Below are 15812 nucleotides of genomic sequence, written 5' to 3'. Positions count from 1 at the left end.
TTGCTGTGGCTCCCCAGTACCCTCAGTACAAAGCCCAGGTAACTCTCCACGACCTTCGAGGCCGACCAGCCCTCCAGCCTCATCTCTCACAGTGACGCCACACACAGTCAAGTCACATGTCGTTTGCTGAAGGACTTGTACTTGCTTCTCTCTGCTTAGAACTCATGCCTGCCCCCAACCCAGGCCCCCCGATTCTGTCTGGTTAGCTGCTCACCATTCTCCCTGTCCCAGGGGAGCTGAGCCTCCTCCTCCAGGAAGTCCTCCCTGGTGAGGGCACTTTCCCCTTCTGCACTCCCCCAACGAGCCTCACCGACTCCAGAATCATCACTGAGGACACAGCTGCCTCCTCCCCTGGACTGTGAGCCCTATGTGAAGGCAGGGCTGGGGTTGTCCTGGCCCCCACTGTGTCCCAGCCCAGGGCTGGGAACCGAGGAAGAACTCAGGAATTGAGGTTTTTGTGACAGGGTTGGTTCCCCTGCCACACACCTCATTTTTCTACCCTCTCAACTACAAGCACCTGTCTTTCAGCAGAGTCCTGCTATGGCCTAACACATGATAGGCTTTTGATTCTGCCTTAGACCCTGAATTTTTCAACACTGACCACTTTTTTTCTCTTGAGCCAGCCACTCTTAATTTTTAGCCCCCTTCAGTTCTCATTTGACTTTCCTGTCCCATGAAGAATACAACAGTTGACCCTACCATGACTTAAAACAGGCAAGTGAGGCAGTTGAACCAAGCTTCTATCCTGGAAGCAACCCTACGTGGCTCCCCAGTGCCCTCGGATGAAAGCCCAGACTGCATGCTTTGGCCCACAAGGCTCTGGTGAAATGCCCTGCGTTCCTGCACTGGACACCTCTCTTCGGCTTGAGTCTACCATGCTTCTACTTCCCTTATTGTGACACCGTGACTTTCCTTTGAGGACCCCCTCTCAGTCCAGCCCTAGGTACAGGCCATTCCAGAGTCACAGTAACTGGTTTGGGGCGATCACATGACTTATCCGGGCCAATGAGAGCCTGTCTTGGGACTTTTGCTTGAAGTTTGCAACGAGGAACTCTGCTATTGCCGCTAACCTAGAAGGATAAAAGCTTGAACTGCTGGTGTCACCGTTAACACCAGGCACCTATTGGATGAAACTACTAGAATGAAGCTTACACTGAAAAAAGCAGAAATGAGCCAGCCTGTGGCCTGAATCCAGCTATATCTGAAGTCATGCAACCCTGGCCTATGAAATGAGCAAACAAATACCTTTTTTCCTTAGGTGTAGATGGATTATTAGTCCTAATACAGCATTTTTCTTGCTAATTTTCCACCCACCCCCAACACAGCAGCCATGCTGAAACTACCTGCAGTTCTCTGAGCTATAGCATGCATTCCCTCTTCCAGGCTTGTGCCCAGGGGATGCCCAATACCTGGTCAACTCCTACTCATCCTTCAGAGCTCAAATGCAGCATCAGTTTCTCTGGAGTGTCTTCCCCAAACCCTCTCACTTTCTCTTCTGGCCCACCCCCCTCCAAAAAGCAATGGTTCTCTAGTGTCTATCAGAACACATATCCCCCATAGACGGGCTCCCTGCATCTCCGTGTCCAGCACTGGGCCTGGCATGGAGTAGGCACCGGTCAATGACTGTTTATTGAATAAATGTACTACTGGAGTTAAGAAGTGGCTTAGAGTCCAGTATAACATGTGGGTGAGTATGTGAGTGGATGAACAGGGGTCCAATATAGGAACTGGGGCCTCGTGGATGAGGCCAAGTCCCTTCCTGCCCTCTTCCACAATCACCCTTGACCCCACACCCCCACTGCTCCCATTCTGCAGATGAGAAAACCGAGGCTCAGAAAGGAGAAACCACTGGCCCAAAGTCACACACCTCCTCTTCATCTCACTTGCAGGTGAGGGCAGGGAAGGAAAACCCCAGGGTCAGCGTGGGGGAGGGGGGACTCTCCTAAGTTTATTGGGCATCGGGCTGCAGGTGAGGGGGCTGACAGGAGGGGGGGGGGGTGTAATAACTTAAAAACCAGAGGTGAGAGCGACAGCTCCTCCAGAGATCTCTGCAGAAGGGAGGGTGTGGGGGTATTTACAAGGATTTGTACAAAGTGCCCCGCGCCAGCCTGGGGCAGGAACGTGGGATTCGAGCAGGAGGGGAGGGGCAGGGGAAGGAATCTGCCTTTCTGACCCCCACTCCCGGCCCCCCCCCCACCCCCAATTCTTCAGTCTTTAGGCTCAGCAAGTCTTCTTGTCCCTGCCCAAGGCCTAATTCTTGAGCTGTCGGGGAATGGAAGTTTCCTCAGTTTTCTTTTCTGCCCCACCCTGCCCCCAAAGTCTCCTCAGGTGCCCCATGGCAGGGTGAGGGGGGACCGGGTGGGCTGGGGGCTCCAGGAGGGTGCCAGCTCCCCCCTGCGAAGCCCCTTTGCTCTTCTCTCCTGCTCAGCGGGCCCCGGAGAACACAGAGGGGACAACCTCTGCCCCCAAATCCATTTCAGGGAAACTGAGGTGATGACAAAGGGAGAATCCCCTCCTTGACCCCCTTTCTCTGTCGAAGTGAGGGGGGCGAGGAAGAGGAGGGGACTCGGGGCCGTGGCGGCTTAGAGCTCGAGGTCGTTGGAGATGCGGGTGACGAGGGTGCGGAAGGCCAGGGCAGTGCCCGCCACGCGGCGGAAGAGAACTCCCCGCAGGCCCGGCCGGGGCAGCTGGCAGACCTCCACTTCGAAGTGGGACAGGGGCTCGGGCCCGCCCGCACCCCCGTGCAGGCAGGCCAGCAGGAACGGCTGTGGCTGGCGGCAGCGGCAGCGGGCGGCCGCGGTGGCCTGGCGCAGAGCTGCCATCAGGGCCTCGGGCGGGCGCGAGCTGGTCAGTTTCACACTCCAGGGGAATCGGAGCAACCGGGGGGCGGTTTCCGTTTGATCCCAAGGTAGATGGCAACTGAGGTGGGAAGATACGATGGGTTAGAGATGGGAGAGAAGAGGAAGGTAACCCACAGTTCCCACTTTGGGACAGGCTCTCCTAGACGTCTTCTCAAAACCTCTTTTACTCCAGGGACAGTCTTTCCACTGTACAAATAGCTGTCCACTTGGAGATTGTATTTCCCAGCCTCCCCTGCAGCCAGCTGTGGCCTTGTCTCCAAATGCCTGGATGTGCGTGGACGTGACCGGGTAACTCTGTACCACCTCTTTCAAAGGAAACTGTATGCCCTGGACTCTCTTGCCCCACCTCCTGTGAGGCTGCAACACGAGCTAGCATGGACTGTGAAGACGACAGGGCTCTAGGGAAGAGGATGTAGGAGCCTGGGTACCCGAAGGATCTCACATAACAGAGTGGCCCTGCCAGCCTGGCCTGGACACATGGCTTGTGTGAGAGAGAAACTTATTCCTGTTTGTATTTTGGGGTATCTTCCCTATAGCAGCTCAACTTGTTTCCTAATACATCCCCCTTCTGGTAATAATCATTTTTACGTTGGAGAACCAATTCTCCTCATTCTAGACTAGGGATTTCTCACACCTAGGAGCAGTACTGTCTTCCAAAGGATATTAGTAAATTTCTGAGGACTTTTTGATTGTCAAAATGTCTTGGGAAGGGAGTGCTGCCTACATTTATCAGGGTGGGGGGATGGTTCAGGAATGATACACATTCTGCAGTGTGTGAGAGGGCCCTGCCTGACAAAGAAATGTCTCTCCTAAAATACCAAGAGTGTTCTCCTTAAAAAGCATTGCAGATCTAGTCTTTCTGGTTTAGGTTGGGCAGACTCAGCTCTCAGCTCCAAGGGTGAACACGTGACTCACTTCCAGGCAAAGAGAGCAGGCCACACCTCTCCCCCCACTCTGATTGGTTCAAAGATGAGCATGTGACCAAGTCTGACCAATCAGAGTACTCCATCCTTCTGGTCACAGGCATTGGTTTAGGGATGGACATGTGACCCAATTCCAGCCAGTAAGATTCGGTCCTGGGACTGTTGGCCCTGCTGGGGCGGCTCCCTATTTCCACTGAGGTTTCTATACTGGCCCAGGGTTGTTGGCAACCGTTGTGCCTCACTGGATGAGAGGGGAAAGGTGGTGTGGTGTCAACAGGGCGAGGAGTGGGTTATAGATGGGAGAAGCTGAAGTTAAAGATGGTCAAGGGATGATGCTCAAGGATGGAGGTGGACATGAGAGGAAATCAATGTGGGGGTGCATAAGAGGAGGTGGCAGAGAAGAGGGGGTCGCAGGAGCATTCCAGGAAACTGGCCTTGGAGGATGAGGCTCGGGCCCCAACCAGGGGCCTGGTGGGGGTGGTGAGAAGTACTTACACAAGAGGGGTATGAGGCAAAAGGGGAGGCACACTCACCTTGTGACCTCAGGTCCCCCGATTCTCTCAGGTTCGTCTGTGACCCTACAGGAAGGGTGGGGGATGAGTGTCTAATACGGACATAAGCGGGCCCCCCTCCCTCAATCCACTGCCTCCAGGACGCAGGGCAGCCCTTGCTTCAGCCCTGGTTCCTCCCTGAGGGCTGGAGCTGGGCTGGGGGTCAGGATTTGATCTCCCTCTCCATACCCAGAAGGGGAGCCCATTCAGAAATGGTTAGTGCAGGTTGGAGGAAAGATACTGAAGAATTTGGAAGACAAAAGAGAGGCGGGGTGGGTAGAGACACACCTACATATAGGAGACAGACAGACACACAAACCCCTCCTTCAGCCTGTGCTCAAATGACACCTCCTTAGTGAGGCCTGCTCCATTTAAACTGTACCTTCCTTCCCCATACCCTGACACACACATCACCACCACCACCACCCCATCCCAGTTCCTTGCTCTACTTTTCTCCTTAGTACTTGCCACTACCTGATAGTCTATATATTTTATTTATTGTTTACTGTCTGGGTCTCCTAGTAGAATGCCCTGGGCAGGGATTTTACCCCTCTCGTTCACTTTACTCTGGGCTGACGATGGTGCCAAGCACACAGGAGACACTCAAAGAATAAAAATGATAGAAAACACTTATCAAGTATTTTCTGGGGCAACATTCAAAGCTCAGTCCATGTATCACCTCACTTAGTCTGCACAACAATCCTATGAGGAAGATACTGTTATTACTATCCCCATTTTAGGGAAAAGGAGAGTGAGGCCCAGAGAGGTTGAGCCATTTGCTTAAGGTCACTCAGCAGTGCTCAGGGTCTGAACCCCGAGTCTGGCTCCAGAGGCCAGACTGTTGTTTATTATCTGAGTGAATGAATGACCAGAGCCCACATACAGACCCCTACCCAACTCACAGTGCCCCCTCCCGCCAGGCCCGCGCACGGGTCAGACATGCAGACGGGGAGGCAGGACGAGTGACAGCAGAGGTGGAGGGGACTTACTGATTTTGGATCCCTGGGGCAGAGAGGCGCCCGAAACGCAGCGGTTAGAGTTCTGCCGTTTAGAGGGATCGAGGGTAACCCTGTAGTGTGAGGAGGGAGGTGAAGGGTGATGGAGGAAGAGGAGGAGGAGGAGACGGAGATGTCGGGGTACAGGAGGCAGAGTAGAGCAGAAGACAGGTTAGGTCCCATCAGCCCCCCATCCTTCTCCCTGTCCCCCAAGTCCCATGGGGCTCACCTTCGGGTCAGTTTGGAGGTCAGCTTGGTGAAGAGGTTGGTGGTGGGGCGGGGCCGCCCAGTGGGCAGGGGCGTGGCTTCGTGGGCCAGTGTGGGGGAGGCGGGGGGCCCATTCTGCACGCCCCCACCTCCCCCGCCCCCTGCCCGCCTGTCTCGGACCTGGCCACCGTGGAAGGTGCTGCGGATGGTGGAGCCGCGTGCCAGGCGGCTCCGCTCCCCTGATGGGGGAGCCAGGCTGTGACTGGAGGGGGAGGCGGGGGGCACCCGTGGGGTACCCGAGCTGTGGGCAGAGAGGTACAAGTTAGGGTGGAGCCTTGAGGCAGGCCAGAGTCCTCAGTCCCTCTGATTCTTCACTGGTCTGTCCTGAGATCAGAAACCTCTACCAGTCTGGAACTCAGAGACAAGGCTGCCATGTAGAGTGGTGCAGGCTGTGCATGTACAAACTTAGCATTATTTTACTGACCCTTCTCACCTCCTAAATCATTCTTCCTTCAGACCATCCTTTCTTCAAGCTTTGTCCCCTCCAAACCACCCCCTATCCCAACTCTCCTCTCTCCAAACTTGGCAGTTGAATACATTCAGATATACTTTTAAATGAATCCCCTGATACTTCGCCATCCAAACCTCAGGAACCACATCAATTGTGCAAACACTTTGCTATCTGAACTTTCATTATTCAAACGTGGGAGAGGAATAGATGTGAACATCAAGGAAACTTACATTCATCATGAAAATTTTCAACAGGTAAAAATAAAGAGGAAGGAACCCTTCCTCTAATTCTCAAGATTCTGTGTAGGCAGGGGTGGCTCCATTATCCCAGGACCTTCCCCAGGCCCTCTGACCCTCCCAGTCCTCACAGCAGAAGTGAGACCTCCAATTAATATCCTTCTAGGGACCCCAGGACCAGCCAGATCTCAAAGAGGGAGCCCTGACTGGCAGATACCATTACCTCTCACCCAGAATCCATACACTTTGTTTTACTCTTAGTAACCAAACCCCTGAGAGTATAAACATTGCACATGGCCAACCAGCCAAAGACTACATGTCCCAGCTTCCTTTGCAGCTAGGGATGGTCATATGACCATGTTCTGGCTAATAGGATGTAAGCAGAAGTGCTCTGGCCCATTTCTAGGTCATGCCTTTGAACAGAAAAGCAGTTTGCACTCCACTGTCTCTCCACCCATTTTGCTGGTTGGGAAATGGTGGCCACGGGTGCAGCGGCCTCAGATCCAGAGCTGCAGTCTCATGTTAAGATTGGTCCTGAATCCTTGGAGGGCCCTGCCTCCTACTTCTGGATAGTTGCATCACAGAGGACTCAACCTCTACCTCATCTACTGTGCCTTAGGGTCTCTTCACTCCTGCATCTATAACCTAACTACATGCTATCTCTTGGCCAGGACGTGGGGGCCATTTATTATAGTGATTAAAAGTACAGACTCTGGAGTCAGTCTGGAATCTTTGCTCCCTGACTTACCAGCTGTGTGGCTTTGAACAAGTTACTTAACCTATCTCTGCCTCATTTCCTCAGCTGTAAAACGCAGGTACAGGATTGATCTCACAGAATTGTTAGGGGCATTCAACCAGCTGATGTACACAGGCCCGGCCTACGGTTACTGCTTGATAAATGTTGGCTATTATTATTTTTATTTAGTAACCCCCAAATAAGTTCTGACTCATCGAATGCCTACTGTGTCTCAGACCCTGTGTGAGGCACAGGACACACCTGATCTCCACCGGATCCCTCTAAAGAGATTGGAGGCAGAGAACATCGGCTCCATTTCACACAGGAGGAAATGGAGGCTCAGACACCTGCCGATGGTCATCTTGCTCGTGGAGTGCAGAGGCAAGATTCGGAACTCAGAGCTGAATCACCACTTCCAAACACTCTATTACCCTGCCCCCACCAAAGAGTGACATCTGCATCCCTTTATTGGGTGTTTCCCAGAGTGCACCTGGGTGTCACGCCCTCTAGCCCTGATGGGTGGGAGTGTCATGATCCTGAAGCCCGCCCCACTCTGGGACTTGAACTGTGATGTGAACCAATTCATTCTCCTTGTATGCTCCAGCCAGCCTGCACTGGTTTCCCTTACTTGCCAGCTGAAGGCGCCTGAACCAACTCAGGCAAGTAAGTTTGAAATCCCGCCAACTAGAGGATGTTGAAGCTGTGACATTCTAGGGCTTCTCTCCAACTCTAAAAATGGATCATTCAAAAAAAAAATGAATTCAGGTTCCCCAGGCTCGTGGGCAGAGAGTGGGGCAGACTGCTTTGCTGCTGCTGCTGACTAATTAATTAAGGGGGGAGGATTTTTCAGGGGGGTCTGGGACAGGGAGGACATGGGTATATTCTGCCAAAGGAACGGCAGACATGCAGACTCCCCCATCCCCACACCACCCCTCCCCATATGTCTAACATCTTAGATAAGGAGGCCCTGCTCACCTATACCCCATCTCTCCTTCCCCGTTGCTGCCCTCCCTTCATACCTGTTTTCTTTGCCATTTGGCAACAAGGATGGGCGTTCAGCCCCCGGGCGTTCTGTGCAAACATAGGTGTTTCTGCGGGTCATCATGCTGGGAGGGAGGTTGTTCTGTAGGAGACAAAGCCAGGAGGAGAGTGAGGGGGCAAAGGGACACTCCTTAATCCCTTTTACCCTCTCTGGCCTCCCTCATTAGGAACGAGGCAGGGGCCTGTGTGTGAACCAAAAGTGAGTAGGTGATGGTTTATTTTGGCTAAAGACATGAAAGGTCAATGGGTCATGCCAGCAATGCAGGCTGAGAGTCGTGGGGGGCCTTGGAGCTGGGGGGAGAGAAGGTCACGGAAAGTTTCCAGGGGGCAGCCTTGCCCACCTCTCCTCTCCCAGGCCTCCCCCACCTCTAGCCATATCAAACTTTTAAAAACATACTTATTCGGGCACGTGGCATCTCAGTTCCTGGACCAGGGACTGAACCCAGGCCCCCTGCATGGGAAGGCGGAGTGATGACTGCTGGACTGCCAGGGGAGTCGCATCTCTCCTCCTAAAGGCCTTTGCACAGGCTGTCTCTTCTGCTTGGGTCTTCCTCCTACCTTTCCCTCTGACTCACTCCTAGGGATCTCTCAGGTGTCAGGTCATAACATATCCCTGCTCTGGGCCCTGGCTGAGTCAGCTACCTTCTTTGTGCTCCCATCTACAGCCTTCTATTGTATTGGCCACATTACTTTGTACTGACTGCATCTGTTCATACATACATCTCCACCCTGCACTGCACTGAATTGAGGACAGGAATAGTGTATCAGGATTTTGTTGCCTCATAAAATGTGCTGGGAAGTGATCCTTTTTTCCCTCTGGAAGTCTGCCTAAGATAGGTATTATTTCTTCTTTCGATGTTTGGAAGACTTCCACCAGTTTAGAGCCATCTGGGTCTGGCATTTTCTTTATGGGGAAGTGTTGAGACTGTTCAGGTTTTCTATTTCTTCTCGGGTCAGTTTTGGTGTGTTTCTAAAAGACATTTGTCCATTTTGTCTAAAGTGTCAAATTTATTGGCATAAAGTAGTTCCTAGTACCATCTTTCTTTTTATGTCACAATGATGCTCTCCTTTTCACTTCTGATACTGGTAATTTGTGCTTGCTATCTTCTTTCTTCTTTTTTTTTTTTAAAAACTGAAGTATAGTTGATTTATAATGCTGTGTGTTTTTTTCTTAACTAGTCTTGCCAAGGGTCCACTGACTTTATTAATGTTTTTAAAGAAACAGCTTTTGGCTTGTTGATTTTCTCTAGTGTGCATCTGTTTTCTCCTGTATTGATTTCTTCTCTTTATTATTTCTTTCCTTCCATCTTTTGGGGGAGGGGGTAATTTGCCGTCCTTTTTTAGTGTCTTGAAAGTGTGGATGTATTTCAACAATAACAACAGCTTTCATTCATTGAGTGCTTACTGAGCCAGGCACTGTGTGAAGATAGCACAAGATCCTCCCGACAACCAAAGCTCTTTGATGAGCTCATTTTTCAGGGTGGCACTGAGAAGCTCAGAGAGGGGAAGTCACTTGCTCGAGGTGACACAGCTCATCAATGTAATGCACACGCTGGTCTATGTGGCTTCCGCATCCTGACCACCTTCCTGTGACTAGCCTCCACCTCTGTCTCCTGACGTTGAGGATATTTTGGTTCTCTCAGCTTGTGTTATAGCATTCTAGGGAGCTGCAGAAGAAAGCCAAATGCTACATTCCCCAGAAACTCTTCGGCAGCCCAGGTTCTGGGTATGAATGGGATCTGGCAACCTCTGCTCTTGTGGAGATCTGGGAGGTGGAAATGGGGTGGCAGCCACCTTCCTGCCCCCTCTGACTTCTGCTCACACAGGCAAGACAATGGGATGAGGGTCTCTGCTTCAGCAGGGCACCAGTGCTGGTTCTCCAGACCTCTGGGCAGCAAGAGGCTCTTCTGGTGGAGGATGACGTTTCTGAGTCTTGCATCGTAGCCCTGACTGTATATTCTTGAGCTCAGCAGAGCTCAAGGGGGCCTCAAAGGCACGAGCTCCCTTGGTGGGTCAGCTCTGCCGTGGTAAGGTGTCTCCTGTAGGTCTTGTCCTGGGCCTGCTCCTCCAGCCCTTCCTATGATGGTGTAAGCACCACAGCTAATTCTCCATATTAAATCCTTCAAGTTGAAAGCACAGAGAAGTTCTTTTGGACACTGAATCCTAACTTATACACCAGAATCGAGCACAAGCTCAGACAGAGAGCGCCCTCAATACACGTGTGTCGAGTGAATGACCAAAAGGAGGTAACAGAACCCTGTGCGGTGGTCTGGGGACCAGGAGGGGTGGGAAATGACGGAGTGCGAGAAATGTGACCCAGCTGACACTGACAGGCTGGGCCACAGGCGGGGGGCGGCCCGGCTGCCATCCCCCCAGCACCCCCCAACTCACAGGGGTGCTCGTGCTGTCCTTCCGCCGCTCTGGGATCTCTGCCTTGTTGGGGTTGTGGGCGCTGCTGACCATGGGGCTGGAGGGGGGCAGCCCGCGGCTCCCACTCCCCGCAGCACTGCAGCTTGCCTTCCGGCCTGGCAGGCGCTCCTCCTTCAGTTCCGCCTCCCCCGTGCTGGTTGGGCTGCGCTTGGGGTGCAGGGGTGCAGGGGATGGGCCACCTGGTAGAGGGAGGGGACAGTGTTGTGCTGGCGTCAGCAGAAAAAGCAAAAATCTACACTGGGTGATCCTTAGAACCTCAGGATTCCTCGTACGGGCCGTTCTGACAACGTCTAAGTGACATGTAGTCACGGACTCAGAGGCACCACATAAATGACACAACACATGTGCAGGTTATTCACTAAATCCTACTTCTTTTTTCTTTTTTTCAGGCCAAAAGATTGGGAACAGCCTGAACACCCTTTAATATTGGAATAATTATATAAGTCAAGATATTGCCACCCAATGGAATACTATGCAACTATAAAAAATGTTCACATACAGAAAGATCTTCAAGATAGACTGTGAGGTAGAAAGGGCAAGGCTAGGTATGAGGTCTATAGTGGGCTATCATGTGTTAAAAAGAGGAGAAAGTATATACCTATCTATATCTATTTATCTGTACTTGTTTATAATGAATGGTGCCCAAAGACTATCACTTCCATTAAAAGAGGAGAATATCTTTATGGTATATTAACATATTAACATTGTATTTATACATCTTTATGCATTTTCATATCTTTCTCCTTCTTTTCATGTCTGTCTCTTTATATATTTATATATGAATAAAACTTCTCCAAAAGAGTTCATATAAAACTGGTAACAGTGGCTGTTTCCAAACGGGGCTAGGGGCTGGGAGAAGAATGTAGGACAAAGATGTTTTTACTGTCTATACTTTCTGCACTATCGAGTTTTGAAGGATGTGACTATTAATTTCAAAAACAAAACAAACTTAGTCCCTTTAAACATCTTGGAAATTTATGGTTTTAGAACCCAGGGGTTAAGGGTGCTCTAGAACTTCAGAGAGTCAGAACTTCTGTGTGTTAAAATTCAGAAAACTTAATGCTCAAAAGTCCCAGAACCATAACAAGCTCTACAGTGACAGACACAGGACACCCATCAACCATCCTTCATCCCCCAGACCCTGGAACCCAGAAGGTCTCCATGTGGATTATTTTTAAAGGTTATCATGTTCTAATCACAGGTTGTTGGAATCACAAGCTTCTCAGGGTCTTTCTGGGCCAATCTCACTATTGTATAGGTGGGGAAAAGGAGACCCAGCGAAGAGGAATGGCTTGACCATCCAGGATACTTCCTGCTCAAAACTAAGCTTACCTGACTTCCCTCTTCCTGTACTAGTGCCTGTCCCAGAGTAAGGAACAGGGATGAGAAGTAAGGAAGAGAGTAAGAGAAGTAGGGATGCAAAAATAATGGAAAGCTGGAAATCGCCTTGGCAGTTATTTAACTATTAAACATAGAGTTACCATACGACCCAGCGATTCCACCCTTAGGTACACACCCAAGAGAAACGAAAACAAAGACCCACACAGAAAATTACTCACAACAGCCAAAGGTGAAAACCCAAATGACCCTCCACTGATGATGCATAAACAAAATATCGTATATCCATGTGATGGAATATTGTTTGGCAATAAAAAAGTGGAGTACTAATACATGCTATGATATGGATGAATCTTGAAAACATGCTAAGTGAAAGAAGGCAGCCACAAAAGGCCACAGATTGTATGATTCTAATTGTAAGAAAGGTCCAGAATAGGGAAATCTATAGAGACAGCAGATTAGTAGTTGTCAGGGGTGGGGGGCTGGGGTGGATCGGAGATTTGAAGTCGATGGCTAAGGGCTGGAGAGTCTCCTTCCAGGGTACTGACCATGTTCTAAAGTTGGCTGTGGCGAAGGATACACAAATCTGTGAACACACTAATGCCACTTAATTGTATATTTTAAATGGGTGAACTGCACAGTATGTTAATTATTTCTCAATAAAGCTGTTAAAAAATATAGTGAAGATGATTAAGATGAGAGTGTAGGTAGAGACCTCTTGCAAGTTCCCATGTCTCATTTATGGTGGCAGTGGTCGTGGGACTATTTTCTGCAGGAGATGAGATATCTATTAGTTGAAGAATGTAGGATGCAAGCAGGTGTCTCCCCAGCCCCTTCCCACTAGTAAGTGTGGAAGAGAGGCAAGAGGGCAGGCTTTCAGCAGCCTTTTTGTACAATGTGTCCTCCTGTGTCCCAGTCAAGTGGATTAATCCCGACTGGACCCTGGTATCAAGTGGATCAAAGAGATTTCAGCTACTATTGAGCTGGCCTCTAAAACTGAGTTGTAAGAAGTTAAGAGACTGGGGAAAAGGTAAGGCAGGATATGAAGAAAAGAAAGGAAGAACCAGATGAACAAAGAAGCAAGACACAGAGTGTCTGTTCTAGGGTTGGCTGCTTTTCCAGTGTCTAATCCCTTCCTGAGCCTGGCTGCCTCCACATTCCATGCAATGTCCCTGAAACCTTTATAAGACGTTTCTCCCTTGGTTGCAGTTGGCTCGAGCTGGTTTCTGCTGCTTGCCAGCCAGAGCACCCTGACATCATGCAGGTCGGGGCCTTGGGGCCAGGCAGGGATGTGCACGTGCTGGGGCGATACTCACAGAAGTCGCTGTGCCTGCGCTGGCGGTGGTAGGTGGAGGAGGAGCCCCGCTGCCCTTTGCTGTGGCTCGTGCCTTTGCTGGAGCTTGTTCCATTGGTGGTGTCGCTGGGCGCCCGCACCCGTGCCAGGGCCAGCCCCGGGGCACCCCGGTCCCCACCCTCCTGCAGGAAGATGACAGATGAGGAACCTCAGCCCCTTCCCCTCTGTCCCAGAGGTCTCCCTCCACCCCAGGTATCGCGCATCCCGAATGTCCCTGACGCCTTCTGACCTCAGTCTTCCTGCCCAGCAGGAGGTAGGTGGCGGTCACTTCGTTGTACTTCTGGCTGGTCAAGGCCTCTTTGATTTCTTCCCGCGTGTAGCCCATACCCACCATCACCTCTGGGAGAGGGGGATGGAGAGGAGGTTCAGTCTCCCCAGACCCTTCCCTTTCACTCTTTTCTGCGTCACACAGTAATGCCTGCACTTTGGTCTGTCCAGTAATCATTTCCCCTCTGCCAGCAGCACCCTGGTTTTCCTTGGAAGACTATTTCTTCCCTGCTCAGATCCCCCAGCTGACTCCTGCCTGCTCCAAACCCCAGGTCTGGCCAATCAGAGTGTTCCATCCCCAAGGCCACACTGATTGGCTCAGGGTGGGCATGTGACCCACTTCTGGCCAATAAAAGAGCGGTCCATCCCCAAGGTCAAACTGACTGCTTCAGGGCTAGCCAATGGGTCCCACCCTACAGCTTCCATTGGAACATTAGGAACGTGGCTTCTCCTCCTGCTGAGGTGTCCAGGCCACTGGGATATGCTGTTGTCAGTTTGCTCCTGCAGGGAGAGCTGCCTGGGAAAAAAGTCACCACTGAGAAGATTCCTAACAACTGTCTCTGAGCACCAGGATCCAGCTGTGCCTGAAGGCGGACATATCATGGCCTTTTTTCAGTTATGTGAATGAAATAACATCACTATTAGGTTAAACCACATGAAACTGCTCATACTGATATTTTCTGAGCTATGAAAATGGTGATTTCATATGGATCAATCAATTATTATTTTCTGGTTGAAGCCAGAATGGCTTGGGTTTTCTGTTACTTGCAACTGTGAAGTCCTGATTAACACAGCCAGATCTGATGGTGGCTTCAATTTCATCAGCTGCAGAGTGAAGGTTTACTATATGGCTCCTAAGGGGCTCTTCCAGGGCTAATGCTTTAGGGCCAAGTGTTCGAGGGCTCTGGGCTGAAGGGATTGGGACTGAAGGGGTGGTGAGTGAGGCAAGTGCCAAGGTGGGAGTTTTTCTCAAGCATGCAGATTACTGATGGCTTTGTCCAAACTCTCCTGGAAGTCACCTGTGAGTTCTTGTGTGTTAACAGTCAAACTAACACAACAGCACTTATTACATGCCTACTATGACACAAAGCACTTGTTACATGCCTAATGTAAGTGCTTTATATAAATTCATTCATTTAACATTCATAACAAACTTACAGGACAGGTTCTGTGATGATCTCATTTTATAGACAAGGAAACAGAAGCACAGAGAAGGGAAGCCACTGGCCCAGGGTCACACAGCTAGAAAGTAGCAGGGCAGGGACCAGAGCCCAGGCTTCTCTGCTCTCCCCAGGTGCCTTGCAAAGTTCGCTGACGGACTAACCAAAGGGGTAGGTGCTGGGAAGTTCCTGCTCTGGGCTCCGCAGCCCCCGGCCCTGCTTCCCCTGCCCCTCACCGATTCGCTTGGTGTCCCCGAAGTCCTCCTCGGGTTCTGTGTATGGCTTCAGCTCCTCACCCTCATAGCCGATGTTGATCCACTTGTCTTTCATGATTTGCTGCAGGATTCAGGAGCAGGACACGGAAGGGGAAGGAGAGAGATGTCAGAAGACACTGGGATATAAACATAGCTCCCAAATGGGGCTCCTGCCCTGCCTTGCCCCCCACCTCCAAGGCCCAACACCCCAGAATCGAGGCCATCCTGAGAGCTAGCACCTCTTCTCCCAACCCCCAGTCCCCATCTGGAGCCTGCCGAAGCCACCCTTCCTCCTCCGCATCATCTGGGCCCCCAGCACCCTGTAATCATCCTAGGAGCTCATTAGCTAATTACTGGCATGTCGGGGAGTGGGCGAGGCTGTTGGGGGGGGCGGTGGCATCAGGATGAGTCTAGGAGCCTTTTCCTGGGCTGCCCGTCTCCCATCACCTTCCCGTGGCGGATTGGACAGGGGAGAAGAACCACGTCAGGCAACAGGGCTTCAGTGGGAGGGGTGTGGGGCCGGGGGCTGAGCTCACCTCCAGAGTACAGCGTTTAGCTGGGTTCAGCACCAAAAATCTCCGCAGGATGCTCTCACAGTCTGTTGACATGTAGAAAGGGACCCGGTACTTCCCTCTGAGGACTCGCTCCCGCAGCTCCTGGGGGGATGGGGTTACTGGGGGAGGGGTCCACCCCACCTCCCCAACCATCACACACACACACACACACACACACACACACACACACACTTTCTCTTCCTCTTTCTCAATCGGCCGACAGAAGTGACAAGGCCTCTAAGTCCTAGCCCTGAGGTGGTGGGAAAAACCCCACCACTTTCTCTCGATCTCAGTTCCCATCTTTAAAATGGGAACACTGTTACAGATGCAGCAGTTTTCAAATAGGTGTTTTTTTTTTTTTAAAAGAAAAGCAATATAACTTTTCACTCTGAGG

General features: G+C 51.2%; 1 protein-coding gene across 2 annotated transcripts in view; it reads right to left on the bottom strand.

Moving 5' to 3' along the window:
* Positions 1-1588: 1588 nt before the first annotated feature.
* The window catches only part of MARK4 (microtubule affinity regulating kinase 4), a 29860-nt gene continuing 15636 nt past the window's right edge, over positions 1589-15812 (bottom strand). Inside the window, exons 9-18 of one of the 2 annotated variants that reach the window (XM_061139593.1) lie at positions 15401-15520; positions 14847-14946; positions 13413-13522; positions 13146-13305; positions 10453-10670; positions 8040-8143; positions 5560-5838; positions 5325-5404; positions 4318-4362; positions 2748-2919 (exon numbers count right to left, since the gene is read on the bottom strand). In XM_061139593.1, coding sequence (XP_060995576.1) covers positions 2855-2919; positions 4318-4362; positions 5325-5404; positions 5560-5838; positions 8040-8143; positions 10453-10670; positions 13146-13305; positions 13413-13522; positions 14847-14946; positions 15401-15520 — 1281 coding nt within the window. In that variant the 3' untranslated portion in view covers positions 2748-2854. Of the gene's footprint in view, positions 2920-4317; positions 4363-5324; positions 5405-5559; positions 5839-8039; positions 8144-10452; positions 10671-13145; positions 13306-13412; positions 13523-14846; positions 14947-15400; positions 15521-15812 lie in introns of both variants that reach the window. The other variant, XM_061139592.1, reaches the window with a different exon arrangement.

This window comes from Dama dama, chromosome 4, assembly GCF_033118175.1.
Source record: "Dama dama isolate Ldn47 chromosome 4, ASM3311817v1, whole genome shotgun sequence".
Lineage (NCBI taxonomy): Eukaryota > Metazoa > Chordata > Mammalia > Artiodactyla > Cervidae > Dama > Dama dama.
This window is presented reverse-complemented; position numbering and strand designations above follow the sequence as displayed.